General features: G+C 39.3%; 1 protein-coding gene across 1 annotated transcript in view; it reads right to left on the bottom strand.

Annotated features, from left to right (window-relative positions):
* Positions 1–4,252: 4,252 nt before the first annotated feature.
* The window catches only part of LOC138174288 (arylacetamide deacetylase-like), a 21,637-nt gene continuing 3,331 nt past the window's right edge, over positions 4,253–22,558 (bottom strand). The window contains exons 2-5 of the mRNA XM_069104447.1: positions 20,283–20,505; positions 15,754–15,823; positions 14,627–14,798; positions 4,253–4,861 (exon numbers count right to left, since the gene is read on the bottom strand). Of these exons, the coding sequence (XP_068960548.1) occupies positions 4,253–4,861; positions 14,627–14,798; positions 15,754–15,823; positions 20,283–20,505 (1,074 nt within the window). The remainder of the gene's footprint in view (positions 4,862–14,626; positions 14,799–15,753; positions 15,824–20,282; positions 20,506–22,558) is intronic.

Raw genomic sequence — 22,558 nt, 5'->3', positions numbered from 1 at the left:
GAGAGAGAGAGAGAGAGAGAGAGAGAGAGAGAGATCCTGTCTTTAAGTAGCTTGCATTTTAAGGAGGAGTTCTCTTCTACCATGTTCTCTTCAATTACGATCTCATCTTAATGACCTTGCAGGTCCCTTCCAATTTTGAAATGTCAAGATTCTAAGACCTTTGTCCTATTAAGGTCTTGGGTGTTAAGTCCTGGAGCATAGACTGAGCGAATGGAAGGGTGCAGCCAGCCTCAGGTGCACCACCTACAAACCTTTCTCCACAGTTGTTGCAGTGTTTTGGGGTGAGCATACAGGGCTCTGAGCTTCAAGGAGTCCCAGACAGGGACACAGACTCAAAGGAGGGAGTTTCTGAGCAAAGTGGAAGAAGTAGTGGTAGTGAGGCTTGTGATAGTAATGGCATTTAAAGTTCCCCCTGTATTGGCTTGGTTTTCAAATTGATTGTGTTAAAACCCAGAGCTTGTTAATCCCACCTGTGGGATGGGCTTGTTGATGTGAAAAGAAAGTCCTGAACTGGGAGGAGCTGGGGATGTAGATTTGGAGAGACACTAGAGAGAGGAGGAAGATCTTTTTGGAAGCAGCACCTCGTGGAGAGAGAGAGACTAAGAGAATTGCTGGTGGCCGCTTTGAATTGCCCTGGACTTTTGAGACCTGCCCCCTGAGCTGCCAAGGACTGAGGAGACATGGCTGTTTTGCTGGTACTTTGTCTGTTTTGATGTTGTTTTGCCAGATTTGTCCACTGGTGAAAGACAGTCCTTTTGTTGAAGAAGTCCTGGAACCTGGCTGTTCGCTAAGAAGCCCTGAGACTGTCCTGCAGACAGAGAGTGAATACTGTCCACTGGTGAGGGACAGTACTGTTGTTGCAGGGGTCTGGAGACTGTCCTGCAGACAGAGTGAATACTGTCCACTGGTGAGGGACAGTGCTGTTGTTGCAGGGGTCTGGGAGCCTTTCTGTTGGTTCAGAAGCCCTGAAGAAGGATTTTCTTGTTGTATGTTTACAGAAATCCTGGGAGAGGGCTTTGCTAATGTGTTCAGGGGTTCTAGGACTGTTCTACAGACAGAGGATGAATTCATGAAGGGACTGGCAATGTATCTTATGGCCTTGCTAAGCCTTGTCTCCCCAGGAACTAAGGTTGCTGAGAACTTGCCTCCTGTCAAGATGAAGAAAAGACCTCCATTTGGGTATTAAGTGCTGTGTTTAAACTTGATGTAACTCTGGGGTAGATTCAATTGTGATCCAGGGGTGGGGAACTTTTGACCTTATGTTTGGAAACTAATCTCCATTTGAGAAGAGGGGCTTTGTGGTGGACTTAATTAAGGTATAGCCTAGGGGTGGAGAAGTATTTAGAACAGAGACTTTGTAATTGATTGAATGATTGGAAGGTCCTGGGGTGGGGTAGTACTTGGAGATTATTTAATCACACTTAGTAAATGCTGTATTTTGAATGATGTCATGTTTTAATCTTCTCTGTTCTTGGTTGGTCACTGAATAAAATAGAGAGCACCTATGCTGGTATTTTGAACCTGGGAAGTTGCCTTCTTTTGGCATTACATTACAAGGCTAAAGAAGACCAAACAGAGCCATCCCAAAACATTATTCCCAAACATTTACCAAGGTAAACCGATTGATGTTCCTCCTCACCCATTTCACATAACTGTTCAATGTTGTCAGGAAAAGCTCTCTAATGAGTGGAGCTATTCCAAAGTGGAAGGGGTGTCCTCTCCTGGGAGTGAGGTCTCTATCTCCAGAAATCTTGAGGCAGATCCTGGATGACCATTCTCGGGGATGTTGTAGAGGAGATTCCTGGCAAGGTTTGTCATTGGACTAGTTGAACTAGGAGGACATTGGAGCAGGTGTTCTGAATATGAATTCCATGAAAATCAATAACTGTAGGATGGAGGGAAATACACAGTTACTAATCATACCTGTGAAAAAATTTTTTGCAGCTAGTTTCTCTGATAAAGGCCTCATTTCTTAAATATGTAAAGAACTGTCCCAAATTTACAAAAATAAGAATCATTCTCCAATTGATAAATGATCAAAGAATATGAACAAGCAATTTTCAGATGAAGTCATTGAAGCTTTCTATAGTCATATAAAAATACTCAAAATCACTATTGATTAGAGAAATGCACATTAAAACAAGTCTGAGGTACTACCTCATAACTATCAGATAGGCTAATATGACAGAAAAAGGAAATGACAAATCTTGAAGGGAATGTGGGAAAACTGAGACATTAATACACTATTGGTGGGGTGGTAAACTTATTCAACAATTCTGCTCAAAGGGATATAAAGCCATGTATAGCCTTTTACCTAGCAATACCACTGCTAGTTCTGTATCCTAAAGAGATGAAAAACAAAAAAGAAAAAGGATATGTGTGTGTGTAAATATTTTTAGCAGTGATTTTATGGTGGCAAAGAATTGGAAATTGAGGAGATGCCCATCAATTGGGAAATGGAAGAACAAGTTGTAGTTTATGATTGTGATACAATACTACTATATTACAAGAAATGATGTGCAGTATATTCTCAGAAAAACCTGGAAAGACTTACATAGACTGATGCAAAGCGAGATGAGCAGAACCAGGAGAACAGTGTACAGGAACAACAATATTGCATGATGATCAATTGTGAATGTCTTAGCTATTCTCTTCAATACAGTGATCCAAGACAATTCTGCAGGACTTATCCATGCCCAGAGAAAGAACTGATGGAGTCTGAATGTAGTTTAAATCATACTTTATTAAATTTAATTTTTCTTGTTTTATTTCCTTTTTGGTCTTGTTTTCTTTCACAATGTGGAAATACGTTGCACATGACTGCACATGTATAACAAATCATTACTTTCTCTCACAGGAGACAGAAGGAAAGGGAAGGAGGGAGAAAATTTGGAAGTTGAAATTTAAAAAAATGTTTAAAATTATTTTTACATGTAATTGGGAAAAATATAATGTTAAATTAAAAAATTGATAGTTATATTTCACTATAATTGGTTTCCTTGTAATCCTGTGCACTTTGTTTTCGGATTTGAAAACTTGATACTGAGAAGGGGTTCATGGGCTTCATCTGCCTGCTCCCAGGGGTCTATGACCACAAGAAGGTTAAGAATCCTCTCTAAGAGGTCATCTAGGCCAGTCCTTCATTATACAGATAAAGAAAGAGAGCTGGAGGGGTAAAATCATGACCAAGCTCACAGAGGTGTTTGTTTATCCTTCTTTCTAGAAGAGGACCAGTGACATCATGGAGGTGATGCTTTGACTTGTGAATGAATTGAATTTAAGCGAGACAGAGCTGCACAAAAATCATCACTCTCACTCTCCCCTCCGGTGTCATTGGACTATAGTAGCAAGATGAAAGTCAAGATGACTGGTAATGGCCCCCTGAATGTACTCAATTCAGGACTGACATTTCACACCCAGGGTCATAGATTCCAAATCCAGCCCTCACTCCATTTAGTCATGGTGTCTTCTTACCTTTATTTTCTAACATTCAGTTTGTATCTGTTAGTGTGTTTGTGAGAAAGGGAGAGAGGGAGTTCTTAGATGAGAAGGTATTTGTAAAGGGAAAGTTGTAAAGAAGTTGACTTATAGGATTAATTTTGCTTTAAAATAGAGATTTGGGATAAGCACCCTTGGTGCATGGCAAGAGGGGCCAGGCAGTTTCTACAGCTCCAACTCTCTGATCTTATGGCCTTTCCTAGGACTGGATAGGAGGAGCCTTTAACAAGTGTTCTCTGCTCCTTAGAAGGTACCACAGTTCATTCACTCCCTATGGGTCTTAGGACTGCTAGCCCAGGAGAGGGGGAAGCGGGAATGAGGCAGCTCCAGGGGGAAAGGATAGGAGCAGAGGCTGTTAATTTTTCCCCTTTCTCATTGCAGTCAGTAGCATTCAATGAAGAGGGCCAGGGAGCAGTCTAGGTCTGACACTCAGGGTCTCCAGGTAAGAGAAAGAGGCTGAAACAGGGTAGCACTGGGAGGATGTGTTTTCTTGGAACCATACTTGGGGATTTTGAATGTTTTTTTCTGAACAAGTGCAATGATACTCGAAAATTAGATTCAATAAGGCTATTAGTATGACCTATAAGATGGACTCTTCTGATTTGGACTGAGAACCTCACATGCCCATCTACCCCCACACCACCAGTGTTCAATACTGTTTCCATTAGAAACCACGTTCTGAGTTTCAAACTATTTGCAAATGAAATCATAGAGCAAATTCATAATTAGCAAATTGCATGTATACATATGCTCTTTATAAATTCTCATTTATCCCACTAAGGTATAGATTTGTTAACTTAAAGGTAACACGTAAAGTGAATGGAGGAGTTGAGAAAAAGAGTGATGCATGGAATCCGTCTTCAATGTGATCATGGAAAACTGGGACTCCATTGCTGCGTAGACGAGAAACATACATGAGCCCATCATCTCTTAAGATATCATGCTCACAGGTGATGATGTAAGTTAATGGTAGTTGGCGCAATGTTGAATCATTAGCCACTAAAGGGGAGGTTCTGTAATCCACAATCGCTGGAAATTTTTCTACAATCTTGGAACTTCCATAAATTGGGTTGGTATAAACATGGTTTTTTTTAAATTTCTCAGGAAGCAGAAGACTCCAGTTGACAAACTTGAAGAAATGGCTAAATTCGACAGGTATGTGTTGTCTGGCTACCAAGGCCTGATGAAGGGATTCATCTGTGGTGAAGCCATCACTCATAAAATGCAGGACCAGGGACTTTGTTAACACTATCCCATGTTCATTTTCCCTATAAGATGGTGTGTCTGTAATAATTATTTGTAACACTGGGTAAATTAAAGCTTGCATCTTAAATTTATTTTTGACTTCAGGATCACCCATCACCTGTAAATATTAGAATATGCATTAATCAATTAGTCAATGAATCAGACATCTCATAACTTACTACTCAGAATATTTTTATATTTCTAAGAGAGAAAAAGTTCATTTGGAATTAGAATACTCTCAAAAACCAGGCCTTGTTACGAGTCAATTTGCTATGAATTAATAATGCCATTGCTGATATTGTCTTCCAAATGAATGTGAAAAAGCTAGACAAATTCAATGTTTATGTAATATAAACATTTCTTCTTTTAAAAAAATTTAGAAGGTAAACTTTAAGAAATTAATTTAAGACATTACCCTGGACACAGAGCCAAGATGGTGGAGTGAAAACAGGAATTTGTCTGAGCTCCCACTCCAACCACCTCCAATACCTGTAAAATATGACTCTAAACTAATTTTATAGCTACAGAACCCACAGAGTGACAGAGAGAAACAGATCTCCCGCTGAAGGCAGCCTAGCAGGATGACAAGAGGGTTCTATCACACTGAGCTGAGAGCTGAGCACAGTCCTACGTGAGCCATGTGGTCCTGGACCCAGGGTGGTCCCAGCCAGTGTCACAGACTGGCCAGAGCAGACTTCAGGAGAATGAATCACCAGCAGCTGTGGTGATTTCCAGACTTCTCAACCCATAAATGCCAAAGAGAAAGTAAAAAGTCAGTGGGGAACTCTGTTGGAACTGGGTGACAGGAGAATGGAAGAGTGCTGTCTGGCCCCTGCCCCTGGGGTGAGAGGGGGCAGAGGCATAGTGGCTGAAGCTGCTGCCATGTGGCTGCCTCCAGAGCTCCTGGCCTGCAGATCATAGGGATGCCAAGTGACCATTCAGAGGGTAATCACTCTTGCTTTGACCTACTTGGATCTGGATCATGGTCTTGGGTAGTGGTCCTGGGGTGTGTGGCCAGTGTGCCAGAGCTTGGGGTGTCTGTAGAGAGGGCACCCTCCTCATAGCTCTGACAGCATTTGCTAAAACACCAGTGATTTGGGACAAAGCTCTCTCCACTCTGGAAGCAGAGTTCTACCATGGCAAAGAGCTCAAAAACCAAGTAATTGGCTGGCAAAATGAGCAAACAGAGGAAATGCAATACTACCATAGATTCCTTTTTCAGAGTCGAAAAGGATCAATACATGGAACCAGAAGAAGTCAATGAAGTAAAACTCCTGCATCAAAAGCTTCCAAGAAAAATATAACTGATTACAGGCCATGGAGGAGCTCAAGAAGGATTTTGAAAATCAAGTAAGAGAAGTGGAGGAAAAATTGGGGAGAGAAATGAGAATGATGCAAGAAAATCATGAAAAGGGAGTCACCAGCCTGCTAAAGGAGACCCCCAAAATACTGAAGAAAATAACATCTTAAAAAAATAGAATAACTCAAATGGCAAAAGAGGGCCAAAAAGCTGCACCTTCAAAGGTGGCAGAGTAGAAGCAGGACCTCCCTGTGGCTCCAGCTTCTACCTTCCCCAATCCATGTAAAAAGGGGCCTCTAAACAGACTTTGGAGCTGCAGAACCCACAAAATGACACAGAGAAGCTAACCTCCTGCTGAGAACAGCCCGGCAGGCCAGCAGGAATCGGCCAGCGCAGTGCTCTGGGAGCCCAGCCCAGACCCACGCCAAGGTTTTAGCCCCAGGGTGGGCCTGACCAGCTGCCGGCTGGAGGGACTCCAGATCAGCAGCAGCTGTGGCCCTTTTCAGATTTATCAACACATAGATGCGAAGGACAAAGTGAGAAGTCAGTGCAGTCTGGACTTTGGGACCCAGTAAGTGGGAGTGTGTGGCTTTTCCCCCTGGGGCTAGAAGCTGCTAAGCCACTGGCACAACCAGCCAGTGCCACGTGGCAGCTTCAGCTCCTGGCCTGAAGAGTGTAGGGGGACCAAGCACCAGTCTAAGGGGTAATCACTCTTGCTTTAACCTTCTTGGATCTGGATTGCAGTCTAGGGTACAGGTCCTGGGTGTGTGTGTACAGCTTGCCAGAGTGTGTGGACACCTCAGAGAGGGTACCTCTGGCAGCTGAGAAAAGCCCAACATTTGGGACAGAAACTCCCCTGGCTGGTGGCAGAGTCCTACTGTGGTAAAAAGCCCAGGGGTCAAGTGACTGAGGGGCGACATGGCCAGGCAAAGGAAACAAAGCAGACAGAAGATTCCAACATTAGACTCCAATTTTGGGGACAAAAGGAGCAAAGCATGGAACAGGAGGAAGACAGTGAAGTCAGAACTCCTGCACAAAAGCTTCAAAGGAAAATACAAGCTGGTTATGGGCCATAGAGGACCTTAAGAAGCAGATAAGAGAAGTGGAGGAAAAATTGGGAAGAGAAATGAGAACAATGGAAGAAAATTAAGAAATGAGAGTCAACAGCCTGACTGAGGAAAATCACAGCTTAAAAAACAGACTAACTCAAATGGCAAAAGAGGCTCAAAAAGGCAATGAGGAGAAGAATGCCTTAAAAAGCCAAATTTGTCAGATGGAAAAAGAATCTCAAAAGCTCACTGAGGAGAATCATTGCTTCAGAATTAGATTGGAGCAAATGGAAGCTAATGACTTTATGAGAAATCAAGATACTATAAAACAGATCCAAACAAATGAAAAAATAAAAGAAATTAATTTAAACCATTGTAATTCATTAAATGTTATTTTTTTGTGAACACTAAACTTAAGATTTGTTCAAAAACCTTATTTAAACTTGAGTTTGAAATGTTATTTTCTATGAAAGGGACTTTTTAAATGGTACTTATTTTTATTCCCAATTACATATAAAATACATATAAAAACAATTTTAATAGTAATTTTTTTATTTTAATGTCCAAATTCTATACGTCCCTCCCTCACCTAGATAGTAAGCAATCAGATATAGGTTATATATATATATATATACATATATATATATATATACATATATATGCAAACATGTAAAACATTTCCATATTAGTCATTTTGTGGAGGAAAATGGAAGGAAGGAACGAAGGAAAGAAAGAAAATATTAAAGGGACTTTAAAAAATGTCTGGAAGCTTCTGTGAGAATTCTCTGAGAATTGAAGGCATAGATTTCTGCTCAGGAGTTTTAGGGGCAACCTCACTCATCTAGACAGAGGTAGACCAGTGTCATGACTATTTTTGGCCCACGAGCTACACTGTATTAGAGAAGCCAGAAACTTAAAAATGGATTTGTAACTTCCGTTATTTTTCCTTAAAGGAACCAAGCAAACAAAAAATAGCAGGGAAAAAATCCTCCTGGTATAGGTTTAGACATAGCCCCAAGGCTGCAGATAGAATCCTAAAACTAAATGTCCATTTCTTCTATTCATTCTCTTTAGTCTTCCTTTTCTTCTCCCTTTTCTGTCTCTTTTTTTCTATTCCTCTTCATTTCTCTCCCCTATGCTTTTCCTCTTCTGCTTCTTCCTATTTTCCTTTCCTCTCCTTCTTCCCTTCCCTCTACTACCTTACATTTCTACCTCTTGTCTCCTCTACTCCTATTTCCTTTATTTCTTTCCTTTCCCCTCTTCTCTAAAAAACATGAACAATTGGGAGGTATGGCAGCTCTGTGGGGGATGTATCCTCTAACCTGCTGGGCTTGAAATAATTGCCCTCAATTTACATTTCGTGAAAAGATATATGATAGGACCAGAAGGACTGTAGGAAGACATTGCTGAGTTTATGGAGCTTTGAACAAAGGCATCAGGAGAGCAGATGGTAGATTGCCCCTTATCCAGGATGATGTCAAGGTCAGCTGGTCAGTCAATGAGCATTTATTAAAAACTTACTGTGATCCAGGTATTGTGTAAAACATTGAGGGTCTATATATGTATATGTGTATATATGTGTGTCTGTGTCCAGACACATGTCTCTATGTCTCATTCCTGCCCTTAAGGAGGTCACATACTCATAGGGGAGACACCATATATTCTTCAAGTATAATCTCATCTTGATGACCTTGCAGGTCCCTTCCAATTCTGAAATTTCAAGATTCTAAGACCTCTGTCCTATTAAGGCCTTGGGTGTTAAGTCCTGGAGCATAGACTGGGTGAATGGTAGTGTATAGCAAGCCTCAGGCGCAACAACTGCAAATGTCTCCCCACAGTTGTTACACAATGTTTTAGGGTGAGCACCCAGGCTCTAAGCTTCATGGAGTCCCAGACAGGGACACCGACTCAGAAGCAAAGTGGAAGAAACAGTGGTACTAAAGCCAAAGCAGACCAAACAAAATCATCCAAGGACGTTATTCCCAAACATTTACCAAGGTAAACTGGGTGGTGCTATCCCCTCATCCATTGCACATAGCAGCTATTCACAACAATGGAGTCCAAGTTGTCCATGACCACATTGAGGATGTATTCCACGCAAGGATCTTCTTCACAATGCCTCCATTCGTTTTATGTGTTAGCTATTAGTCAGTAAAACTATGCCTTAGTGGTCTTCACCAAACTGCCAAATGGGGCCATGACAACAAAAAGGTTAAGAATCCTTGTCTTAGAGGTCATCCAGGCCAACCCCTCATTTTATAGATGAAAAAATTGAGATCTGGAGAGACTGAGATCACAGATGTATTCAGTACATGACTGATATTCATACTTAGGACGATGGATTCCAGATCCAGCCCTCACTCCATTTATCCATGGTGTTTTCTTACTTTTATTTTCTAAGATTCAGTTTGTGTCTGACAGTGTGTTTGTGGGGTACCAGGTAGGAGAGGAAGACTGAAACAGGGCAACACTGGAAAACATGTGTTCCTACAAACCCTACTTGGAAATTCTGAATACCCTCCCCAAGAAAAGCAGATTTATACTCACATTTTCGTTTCTACAGGACTATTAGTAATGTCTATCAGATGGCCTTTTCTGGTCTGGACTGAGGACCTCACATGCCCACCTACCCCTAAACCATTATTGTTCAATATTATTTCGTTTGGAAATCATGTTCTGAGTTTCAGATTATTTACAAAAATGAAACAAATCATTAATAATTAATGATTACATATATACATATGATCTTTATAAAGTCTCATTTAGCCCACTAAGGTATATATTTACTGACTTATAGCTAACACAAAAAGTGAATGGAGGAATCATGAAGAAGAACCATACATTGAATCCATCCCCAATGTGGCCCTGGACAACTTGGAGTTCATTGCTGCATAGGTGAGAAACATACAAGAGCCCATCATCTCTTGTGATATCATGCTCACAGGTGATGATGTGAGTTAATGGTAGTTGGCACAATGTTGACATAGAACACTCTCAAAAACCAGGTGTGACATGGTTATGCCAGTACTAATAACATCTTCCTAATGAATACAAAAAAGGCTAGGATAACTTCAATATTCATTTAATACAGAAATTTCTTCTTTTAAAAATTAAATATACTTATAAAATTTAATTTGGACTATTGTAGCTAATCAAATGTAATAACTTTGCGATCATTAAATCAAATTTGAGGTTGGTTTAAAAACCTTCAATAAGGCTTTTAAACCAATCTCAAATTTTATTTAATGATCAACTTGTGGTTGAAATTGTTCTTTTCTGTGAAAGGGACTTTTTAGGGAAAAAAATGTTTGGAAGCCTCTGAGAGAAGAAGAGAATGAAAGCCAGGGATCACTTCTGAGGAGGGTGAGGTTCAACCTCAGTGTCATGACTGTTTACAACCCAAAAGCTTTAGTGAGGTAGTGAAGCCAGAAGCCTAAGAATGGAGGGATCTTCAACTAATATTTATGAAAAAACAAAAACAAAGAAAGGAAAAATCTTTCCTTGTATATGTTTGAACTTAGTCATATGGTCTTTTAGATTGCAGATGAAATCACACAACTAGATTTCCATTTATTCTTCTTTCCTTCACTTTTCCCTCTTCCTCCTCCTTTTTACCTCCTTTTCATTCTCCTCTTTATCTCCTCACCTTACCTTTTTCTCTTTCCTTCCTTCCCATTTTCCTCTCCTCTCTCTCCTCTTTTGTACTCCTTTTTCATCTCTTTCCTCCTCTTCCCTCCCTTCATTCCCTTTTCTCCTTTTGCCTTCTCTCCTCCTCTCCTCTTTTTTTTATCCTCCTCTCTTTTCTCCTATCCTTTCCTCCCTTCTAGCCTCTCCTTCTCCTCTGTCTCCTTCATTTGTCCTCCACTCTCCTCCCCTCTTCTCTCTTATTAGCTGTGTGACTCTGAGCAAGTCACTTAACTTTTCTCAGATTCAGTTTCATCATTTATAAAACGAGCAAAATGATAGCAGCTACATCACGTGGTTATATTGAATATTGAATGAGATAACATATGAAGTGATATGGAAGCCTTAAAGTACCACATACATGCTGCTTACTATTATTATTATTCATATTATTATATCCCACTTCTAACACTTGCTAGCAGTGTAACCATCTAAGATGAGAATGATAATTCTTGTGTTATTGAGTTAGATGAGAAAAATGCTTTGTAAACCAGAAAGAACTCTATAAATACATGTTAACATTGCAATGTAGCATGATAAAACTAAAGAGACCTTTAGAGACCACTTTAGTCAAACCCATTAGGCTGTGAGAGGCTTGAGTGAAGGGACTGTTTTTTTGTCTTTCAGTTGTTCTTCAGTTATGTCTGACTCTTTGTGACCCCATTGGAGTTTTCTTGGCAATAATACTAGAGTGGTTTGTCATTTCCTTCTCCAGATCATTTTACAGAGGAGGATACCGAGGCAAACATGATTAAGTGACTTGCTCAGGGTCATACAGCTAGTCAGTGTCTGAGGCTATATTTGAACTCAGGAAGATGAGTCTTCCTGATTCCAAGCCCAGTGCTCTTTCTACTGTGCCGCCTAGTTGCCCTTACTATCCCTGGCATGTAGAAAGGTGGCTGACACATAGGAAGCATTCAATAAATGCTAGGTGACTGACCTCTCTCTTTTACTTGAAGCTGGCACAACATCAAAGGGTAAGAAACACTTCCCCTCTCTTTTTTAAGAGCATTTGTACATTTAGAACATACTCTGAAAAAGAGAAGAAAAAGTATTTTTGTGTAAAGGAAGAGATTTACTTTATCAAAGGACACAAGGGATTGTTGCTGTTCTAGATGAATATTCTGATGTCTAATGTGAGTAGAAATAAACCCTTTGTTTGACTCTAAACTATGAAGTCACCTAGCCTTCAGGTGGAATTGGGACAGTTTTGGAGAGAAAGTGATCTATAGATTTGAGGTACAGATTTGGGGACCCAGACCTCAATGCAACTATGTGGAGTGAGATCTTATTTGTGTAGGAACAACTTAATGTTTAGAGACAGAGAAAAAGCTTTTATTTATTAAGATTTAGAGAAATATGAGAATAAAGAAACATAGTTTCAAGGGCACCAAAAAGATTGATGACCTTTTGGAGGGTGCTTCAGTTAATTTGCATTTGCACCTGTTTTATTACTAAAGGAGGCAAAAAAAAGAAAACGAGGAATCATAGAAACATTTATAGACTGTGCTGTGATTTTTTTTAAAAAGCAATTCTATAGGGAAAATTTGGAAATTGTGACTTTTCAAATAGAAAACCAGTCAGTCAGGGGACTTTCATTAAAGCTACTGTAGACACAGCAGGATAAGAGAACAGGGAATCTGAGGAAGACAGTTCTTCAGAAAAGCTGCTCTCTTGTAAGTCAGTAGAAACAATGAGGTGAGTGATTCCTAATTGGTCAGAGAGAGAACTGACTTCTTTGGCCAAGATAGCCAATGGCAATGAGAGTTAGCATCTCCTAAAGTTGGAACCAAGGTAAAGCTTTTCCAAAAGGGCTTATTGCTCTCTGCTGCCACCTGCATGAAATGGAAAAGCAGACCAGGACTCACCTACTTTGGTATCATGGTGAGATGCTGCTGTGTGTAATGCGGATGGCACAGCTCAGGTGAGCAGATAACCTGTTGTATTGGTCTGTTTAATGCAGAGATAGCCAGTTTGATAAAAATTTGTCAGTTTTCTACCTTAAAGAGAACTGCTATTCAGATGAACAGACAATACTTTCTAAAAACTCTTTTATGGGTGATAGTTAATGGAGAGACTTTATAAAGATTTATATATGGTTGGTTTAGAGAAGAGAATTCCCCCAGCTGAAGAACTGTGAGTATCAGCAGCCATTTACTGAGCAGAGAAGCATTGGTGAAGAGGCTCCCGAACTGACCAATAACACTCACGCCCACAATCCCGACTTGAGTGCAGTTATCCTTTCCACATTGTGACTTTCCTTGCCATGGTTTAAATATATCATGGGACAACAGAAGAAATTAAATGGGAATTTTGGGGGGACTTTTGTGGAAGTCACAGATGACACAGAGTCCACGATCAAACACTTAACCCAAATTTTGCAACAAAGTACTGCAAATACCATACAAAAGAAGAAAAAAAAAATCAGACTTCTCTGGTATGAAGGGAGGGCCAAAACATTTTATGGGGATTTCCCAGATTGTGGGGGTTCTGTGTCCCAAACCAGCAAAAGGAATAACTGTACTTCACAGGGCTGTAGTAAGAATCAAATGAGCTCATCGTTGTAAACATTTAACAATTCTCTGGCATGTGGTACTTAAGAGATGCTCATTGACTTCCCTTCTATTTCATCCTTCATCCCCACCCCAGTTGCAGCACCACATTTTGTGGAAAACAATGTAAGCACTTTGAGGATGAAAACAATTTGATGAGACAGATTTCTTCAGATTATGGCTTGTCTAATTATGAATTAATGTTACTAACTAATATAGCTACTAATTAATATGGTTAGTTATAATATGGAAGAAATTCTGGTGAGAATGTTTATTAGCTAGATGTTCTTATAGTTGAAAGAACAGGTTACCAAAAGGAATCACTTCCTTAGAGGCAGAATTAATTATGTTTATTAATTTTTTTTTTGCTTTTTGGAGGGCAGTTGGGGTTAAGTGATGTGCCCAAGGTCACACGGCTAGTTTTTATGTTAAGTGTCTGAGGCCAGATTTGAACTCAGGTCCTCCTGACTCCAGGGCCGGCGCTCTACTCACTGTGCCACCTAGCCGCCCCCTGTTTATCAATTTTTCAACGGTAGATGGCATGTTGAATTGTAAACTCTTTGAGAGTAGTATTTTTGAGGGTTTTTTTTGGTTTTGACTTTCTTTGTATCCCCAGAACTTTGTATAGTGTGTAAAACATAAAAATATTTATATTTAACATGTTTACAATTTAAGAAATTGAGAAAGAAGTTGTTGGTTTTTGAAAGAGTCCAGAAGAGGCAAACTTTATAATAGCCAAGATGGGACATGTTAGTTCTCTCTGTCTGCTGCCTATAAGATTGGATACTCATAAGATTTTAGACCTGAAAGGCATTAAATACTCATCTAGATCAATAGTTCTCAAACTTTTTGATCTTACAACTCCTTTATACTCTTAAAAATTATTGAAGAATCCTTTTCCCAAGGGCTTTTGTTTAGGTGAATCATATCTATCGATACTTACCATATTAGAAATTAAAGCATCTTAGTGTTATTAGGAAAAAAGTTTTTCCCTCATGGACTCCCTGAAAAATTTTTTAGAGATCACCAGGGTTCTTGGACCACACTTGGAGAACCACTGATCTATTCCAACCCTTCCCCCTTCCTTCATTTTGAGGATGTGAAAAATGAGATCCATATAGGCAGATGACTTCTCCAAAGCTACTCAGTAACAGAATTGAAATTTGAACCAGGCCTTCTGAGTCTTCTGCCCCAGCAGACTATAGTACACGAAATATAAAAATGTAGTACATTAAATAGTGATCACATGAAAAAAAGTGATTCCAACTGGAATAATTAAAAAATGCAGAGCATCTTACCATATGAGTTATTGAGGCTGCTATAGTCCCTCCAATGCTATCTCCTGAAATGCATACTCTAGTGGGGTCCACACCATATTTTGCCAGAATTTCATCCTGTAGAAAGAACTTCACCACACTGATGGTATCGTCCAGTGGAGCTGGAAAATGGTATTTAGGCGCAAGTCTGTAGCTTTAAAGAGAACAGAACATTGATCACATGACCCTCACTGTAACTATGTAGGCATCTCTTCGTAAAAGAGTAGATTCAGTGAGAGAATATCAGTGTGCCGTGGTGAAATTCTTCATGTTAACTATTTCCCATTGGCTTCCATTTTCTACATCCAGCATGACAGAGAAAAGAGGCAGGATGACATCAGAAACTTGGGATACTCTCATATAGGTAGGATTGTCGCAAGATCTATCAAAGATCCTAAGCTACTCTGGAGGTGGTTACAGGGAGTCTAAGAAGATTCTGCCCCACTTACTTCCAAGATCCCTTTCTTGTATGGTGTTCAAGACTCTCAGGTGATTCCATTTTTTTCCAAAGGAGGTCCCTTTCACCAGGAGTTTGTGAAGTCTCTTTAGACAGGTTTCTATTTATTGTTCACTCCCCCAAATGTGTAATGCCATTGTGGGAAGTTCTTGTAGTCTCCAAGAACCAAGGAGAACATGGTAATGACATTGATTTTAGAGTCAGCATTTCAGCTCAAATCCTGTCTTTGTCACTTATTACCCATGCGATCTTGGCAAATCACTTAACCTCTCTGGGCCTCAGGTTCCCCAGATGTAAAATGGGGAGGGGTTGAATTAGATAGCTTCAAATATCTTCCCATTTTGTTTGTTTTTCCTTGATTTGGGAACTCCCTATCTATATTTTGGAACTGATAGGCATATACACACTGCAGGGTTATCTTCTAATAATTGTCACTGTATGTCCCATAGCATATAAGAAGAAATGGCAGCATAAATGGTGATCCCTGGGAGAGGGATAATAACTTTCCAAGCATTTAGCAACCTTAATTAAAACAATGGGATGTGGCTGTCATTTGGTACATAGGTAAAGAATGAGTTCCTCCCCTCCTCCCCCCGCCCCGGCAAAACAAAACAAAAACACCATTTTAAATGAAAAAACAATTATCTCTTACTTAGGTGACATGACGACAGCATCCAGCTCACGTGCTATTCTTCTTGTCAGCAAGTCATAAGGCAGCATTGCTGAAAGGAAAAGTATCAGATTCATGACATTGGCCAACACAAGTAAAGTATGCAGGTGTGACGTGGGGGCCAAATTTAGATCCCGACTCAATTGTTACATCCTGGCCTGGGGCATCTTCTCATTTGGAACAAGGACTGCAAAATGGAAAGGGTTTAGCATAATGACAGGATCTAAAAGTAGGAACCTGTCACTGTGAATAGGGGAAAAGCCATTTGGATGTGGCCAAGCTTTAATGTGTACTATCTCCAGGCTCATCTCACAGCCCAACTTCCAGATCTTTCATTAGTGAGAAGCTTAGAAGATGTCATGCTCAATAACAGAATTTAGCACAGTGCTTGGGACATAGTAAGTGAGCAAGATGCTTTTTTTTTTTTACTAATATGTTAATTCAGTGTCAGTCATCTTGATGGCATGCATTGGCCAATGGTGTGACATCTGTCACCATCTTTTTCCTCAGAGAACTTGGAAAGTTTGTTGGAATGCTAGATTTTCCTGCAGTTTCTCTAAACACCCAAGAAACTTCATATCCAAGATTCCTTCCAAGTAGGTTGGTTGCTATTAGAGGTACAAGAAGTCAAAGGTTTTCATGTGTTTTCAGGGGAAAGTATAATTAAAAATATAATTGTATCTGTGACTGTCATGTGTTGGGATAAGAAATCTAGCAACCAGAATTTTAACAGAAGTGATACAACTGGAGAAAAGCATTTAAAAGAAGTTATTTTGACTGCCAGGATTTTGATTTTGGTCACTGCCCTGCCATGAAAGAGACTAACCAGAGACACAGTAGTCAGAATAGCCAGAAGGGAATACTTTCTATTGAAAGGTAGGGAGGGGATATGGCAATTGTACCAGGAATAATAGCATGAAAGCCTCTCTGTACTCATAGGAGAAAATTCTATATCCTTGTCTCTGAGAATGAAAAATGCTTTGTATGCCATTGGACTCCATCCTAAAATGCCTGCTGGCCAATGCTTCCTCTTCCCTTTAGTGTATGTGTGTCTTCTTGGGTCAGGACCTGGGTTATGATTCAAGGAAAATAGTCTGGACTTTCCTTGCTTCTGGGATGATAGAACATTTCTTATGTCTCTGCTTGTCTATGTGCATTTCCTCCTAGATATTATTTTCTGATGGTTTTTTTTGTGACTTTTCCTCAGTCCCTTTTGATGATCTTCATCCAGATCATTCCCCTATGGGTGTTTCCCAGAGGTCTGTCATTCGGCCTATTCTCTTCTCCCTTTATATTATCTCACTTGCACTGAAATGGAAGGTCCTTGAGGGCAGGGGCTGTCTTTCTATTCATATTTATACCCCCAATGTTTAACATGGTGCCTGGAACATGGTTCTTGTTGCTGATCCTTCATTCTCGAACAGGAACATAGTAAGTGCTTAATAAATGTTTGTTGATATGACTTGACTCTAGGATCCAGCTGCTTGCTGGATATGATATGATATTCTTTCTTCTGATTCTTTTTTCTGGCTGCCTTCCATGCCTAGAATGTTCTTCCTTTTCATTTCTGACTCCTAGTTTCCCTCACTTTCTAAGTACTCAGTTCTTTATGTGTTTGAGATATGAGACATTTATCTGAGAAACTGTCTATAAAATCCCTCCTCTCGCCCATTTTCTGCTTTCCTTCTGATCTTGGCTACTTTTGCTTTGTTTGTGTAAAACCTTTTTACTTTAATGTAATCAACATTATCCATTTTACACCTAACTTTGCTGTCTATCTCTTGTTTATTCATAAATTGTTCACCTTTTCATAAGTCTGATAAATAATATTTTATATATTCTTCTAATTTTCTTGTAATATCTCTCTTTATATCCAGGGCATGTATCCATTTTGACCTCATCTTGATAAACGGTGTAAGATGTTGATCTACACCCAATTTCTGCCATACTGATTTCCAGTTTTCCCAACAATTTGTTGGGATGAATTCTTATCCCAAAATTTTAGGTCTTTACACTTGTCAAATACAAAGTTATTATATTTATTTACTGCTGTAAATTGTGTATTAAATACTCAGTTCTAATCATACTTTCCCACCTTTCCCCTGCACTGCCTTCCAACTGCCTTCCTTCTAAAATTATCTTTCATTGACACTGTATATATCTTGTGTGTTCATAGCATTAAAATGTTTTCCTCTCCATTCAAATGTGAACTCCTTGAGGTCAGGATCCATGTTTTTGCATTTCTTTGTATTCTTCAGCTCTTAGAACAATGCCTGGAACCTGTTTAATAATTTTTCAGTTCTATCAGATTCTTCATCACCCCATGGGAGGTTTTCTTGGATACTAGAGTGATTTGTTATTTTCTTCCCCACTTCATTTTACACATGAGGAACTGAGGCAAAGAAGATTAAGTCCAAGGTCACACAGCTAATAAGTGTCTAAGGCCAGATTTGAACTCATGAAGATGAGTCTTCCTGATTCTAGGCCCACCACTCTATCCACTGAGCCTGTTGACTTACTGACTGGGGTATGGATGATAAGTTTATTAGATTAATAATTACCCATGGGTTGATGGCCAACAATTATAGTTGACTAAATCTTGACCTACAGATTCACGTCTGAGAATATGTTTTAAATTGCCCAATGCTACTGAAATCATATGTTCAGCTTTCTGAAATGTGCCTTGATCCAAACAGAAACATACTAAAGGTTCGAAAGGGTCTACTTTTTCCTCTGACCTTGGTATATTGCTTCGATTAATGAAAGCATAGGAACTAAGTAGTATAAAGATTTAAATGGGGTTGGGCTGTGTTTGGAATTTGTTGACGTTAGCTCCTTGTGAGAGCAAAGATGATGAAAGAAGGGATGACTTCTTCCTATTTGGGAGCATTGCTATTCTAACCTTACTAGTGCCTGGCAGAAATTAAGTTATAGATGAAATAAGAGAGCCTAAGTCGCAAAAATGTCTACCTCATTTAATCTCTTTATTTTCCAGATGAGAGGGGAAAAGACATAGAGAAATAGAATATATTGCTTCCTATCACCCAGTAGTAGCATTGAGAGTAGAACCTGGGGCTCTCGACTCCCAATACAATAATACTTTAATTCCATATGATGCTCAGTTTTATTGTCCTTTAAGGAGGACAAATTAAAGTTACTCTTTTGTCACTGGAAGTTATGATTACCTAAACTCAACCAGTGTGAACTTATTATCAACCAAACTTCTCAAGGATAAGGATAGTCTTGTTTTTATCTTTTTATCCCCAGCTTCTTAGACAATGCCTCTGAAATCATGGGTATCCTGACCACGAGTCTACATCTGCTACAGAAGATCACTTCGTACTCAAGCATTCAGATAAAAAACTTGTTTAATAAAAAAAATCTCAAAATACCTGCATAAAAGTAAATGTCAAGGCAGTAGAAAGAGGTGAAGAAAGATAAAGCATGTAAAACTACCAGCAAGGAGATCCAAGGCAGTTGGTGCTGAATTTCCCTGATGTCTAAGGATCTCTCTCTGCCCAAAGCCTGAAATTGTTTTTATGTCCTCCTGGTTCTAAGGGTTCATATGTGGGGCCCAGTCCAATCTGCCTTGGGACAAAGTTAACTCCAAAACCCAGAGATCTGCTCCATGGCTTCTTGCTTGTGTGTGTGTGTGTGTGTGTGTGTGTACATGTGTGTGTGTGTGTGTGTGTGTGTGCGTGTGAACTTAAACATTCCCAGTTTCACTTGTGTCTGGCATTCAGCAGTAGGCACTTAACAAATGTTTAATAAATATTTGTTGACTTGTATTGAACTCAACCTGAATATTAAAGATTAGGAGTAAATGCAAAAAAAGAGAAAGAGAAGGAAGAGAAAGAAGAAAAGGAGAAGAATGAGATGGAGAAAGAAAAGAAGGAAGAAAAGGAGGAGAGAAGGAAAAAGGAAAGAAAAGGAGGAACAGAAGCAGGGCAGTAGCAACAGGAACAATCAATGATAATTGACCGTGTAATTATCATGCCCATATTTGAATTGGAAAAGGGTTCAGAACATGCACTTTCTTCCCATCTATTTACACCCCTAGCATTTATCATAGAGGTCTACATAAAGTCAAAGCTTTTGTTAATTTATTGATTGATTCATTATTTATCACTGCAGTGCTAGAGAACTTTAGGCATGGAATAATGAATATATCATCACCAGAAGTCCTTAGAGGAGTGACTAGTTTTGCTTAACGATTTTGTATTTGTTTTTTTTCTCCTACTTGTAAGGGAAACCCTATATTTAGAAATAAATATGGTTAAAATAAAAGCTCTCAGTACAATGACATATAAAAACTTGAAGGAAAAAACCCCATCAGTTCCAAAGGAATAATTTAAGGCACAGGTAAATATCTGTCCCTCCTTTACTTATTATGTCTCTCTCTGCAGAGGTAGAAGACTTTTGTATTCCAGATCATGGAATTTTACAAACAGAAAAGTTTTATAACAGTCCTGCCAAAGCCATATTGTATCCCAAGGAGATGCTATACTTACCAGCACTTGCAAAGCTAACCGCGCCACCATGAATATAAATCACAGCTCTCTTTAGCCCATCCAGCTTTTTTGTTGGCACATATAAACGTACCGGAACACCAACAAAAGTTGTGTCAGTCACTGTAAGGTTTTCATCTGAAATCGGTGGTGTATCCAGTAGTCTTGTTAGCATGAAGAAAAATTCCCCATGGTGCATCAACCCTAGCTTCTCAACAAGAAAAGCCTACGAGTACAAACCAAAAAGTAAGGTGAATAATCATTTTAGGTAAGATCATGACATAACATGTAGACCTGGGTCTAGTCTTCCCCAATATTAATTTGACATGAAATACTTCTTACATTTCCCTCACTCCCCAGTTTTTAAATTAAACAATTGAGGAATAAAGGACAAGGAGATTTCCATTTTTATTTTAAAACCTTCTCCCACCCAGTGCTGGGAAGAGTTCAGTTTAAGAACAGGACTGTCCTTGTACAACTGCTCCCTCCACAGGTACAGGTTGCAAACCTCTCAGGATTTCTCATCCCTTGGGATTTGCACCCACACCATTCTGTAAATTCCATCCAGAAATGTAGGATCATAGGAAGACAACACAATTTCAAAGACACAGGAGTCAGTCTTTAAGAAATATCAAAGAACAGGAGATTGGAAAAGATCTTGACTGGCAATATCAGTTCAGTCTCTCAAAAAAAAAAGATGACAAAAGAAATCAGAAACTATAGACTCAATTTATTTCAATGCAATTCAATAAGAAGCTATGCACCTACTGTGTGCCAGGTCTCACACCAGGCACTGGAGATACAAAAATAAAAAAATAAAAGAGTTCTTGCCCAAATGCCTACTTTTCTATCTCTATATAATTCTAAGTCCACGGTAATGAAAATATGAGAAAGGAGCAGGTAGGTTTTCCTAGAAAATTATTTTTGGAGTCATATGATGCATTGTCAAATGGACAGAATATAGATCCCTTCATGTTTTTTTGTAGTGAATTAAAAAAATCTCATTGAAAATCAAGGGGATGCCCATCAATTGGGGAATGGCTAAACAAGTTGTGATATATGAATGTAATGGAATACTAGTGTGCTATAAGAAATGAGGAGGAGACAGACTTCATAATAACCTGGAGAAACTTATATAAACTGATGCTGAGTGAGGAGAGCAGAACCAGGAGAACTTTGTACACAATTACAGACACATCATATCTGCGACAACTAATTTTGATAGACTGGGGCCCTCTCAGCAATGCAAGGTTATGAGACAACTCCAAAAGATTCACGATGGAAAGGGATACCCACATCCAGAGAAAGAACTACAGAGTCTGAATGCAGACTGAAGCAAACTGCTTGCACTCTCTATTGCTTTGTTTTGTTCCTTCTTTCTCGTTCTTTACTCCATTGGTCATGATTCTTCTTTACAATTTGACTAATGTTTGATATGAAGGTATTTGTAGAACCTTTATCAGATTACATGCCGCCATGGGAGGAGAGGGGGGAGGAGACAGAGGGGGAGAAAGTTTGGAACTCAAGGGACTGTGGAACTGAACGTTTTAAACTAAAAATTAATAATTTTTAAAAAAATTGATTTAAATCAAAATTCAGCCTTATGAGACCTATTCTATTTGTCTTAGCCATACATATGAACATATTGTATTACATATATGTCATATACACATATTATACATTGCAATATATCATATATTTATCTATGTTTATCTATGATATAGCAGCTTTGGTCAGGAAGAGAACTTTGATAAAAACTACTTTGGTTTCATAATCTACTGAGTGATAGCACTGAGCAAGGCACGAAACAGGGAGATGTAGGCTCTCCAAGGGTGTATACTTGTATCATAGATTATCTCCAACACAAACTCCAAGTGGATGGGGAAAGGTCCTATTTTCAGATAATTCTCTATTGGCTAAATGGAGTCTACCAGGCTGACTCAGTAGTCACTAAAAAGTAATCATTGTAGCCATCAAAAAGTCAAAGTAGATGCTGAACGCCTATTTACCAGATGATAGAACAGTGTTACAACCCTTCTCTCCTGAGAGGAGACGACATTAATGGATATCTTGGGACAGGCACTACAGATGGACAAATAGTTGGACCCAGAACCCAAGAAAATGAAAATATCGGGTAAGATATCATTGGGTAATGGGGGAAGGACTTTTTGCTACAAATGCTCATCTTTTTTTATGTCAATATCCTCTATAGGATGCACTCTAGGTATGACTATGTAATAAGAATGTAAATTTTAAAGATCTTCCCTGCCCCTAGGCTA

This window comes from Petaurus breviceps, unplaced genomic scaffold (assembly GCF_028583685.1).
Source record: "Petaurus breviceps papuanus isolate PSGF00001 unplaced genomic scaffold, PetGlider_PUasm1.0 688, whole genome shotgun sequence".
NCBI lineage: Eukaryota > Metazoa > Chordata > Mammalia > Diprotodontia > Petauridae > Petaurus > Petaurus breviceps.
This window is presented reverse-complemented; position numbering and strand designations above follow the sequence as displayed.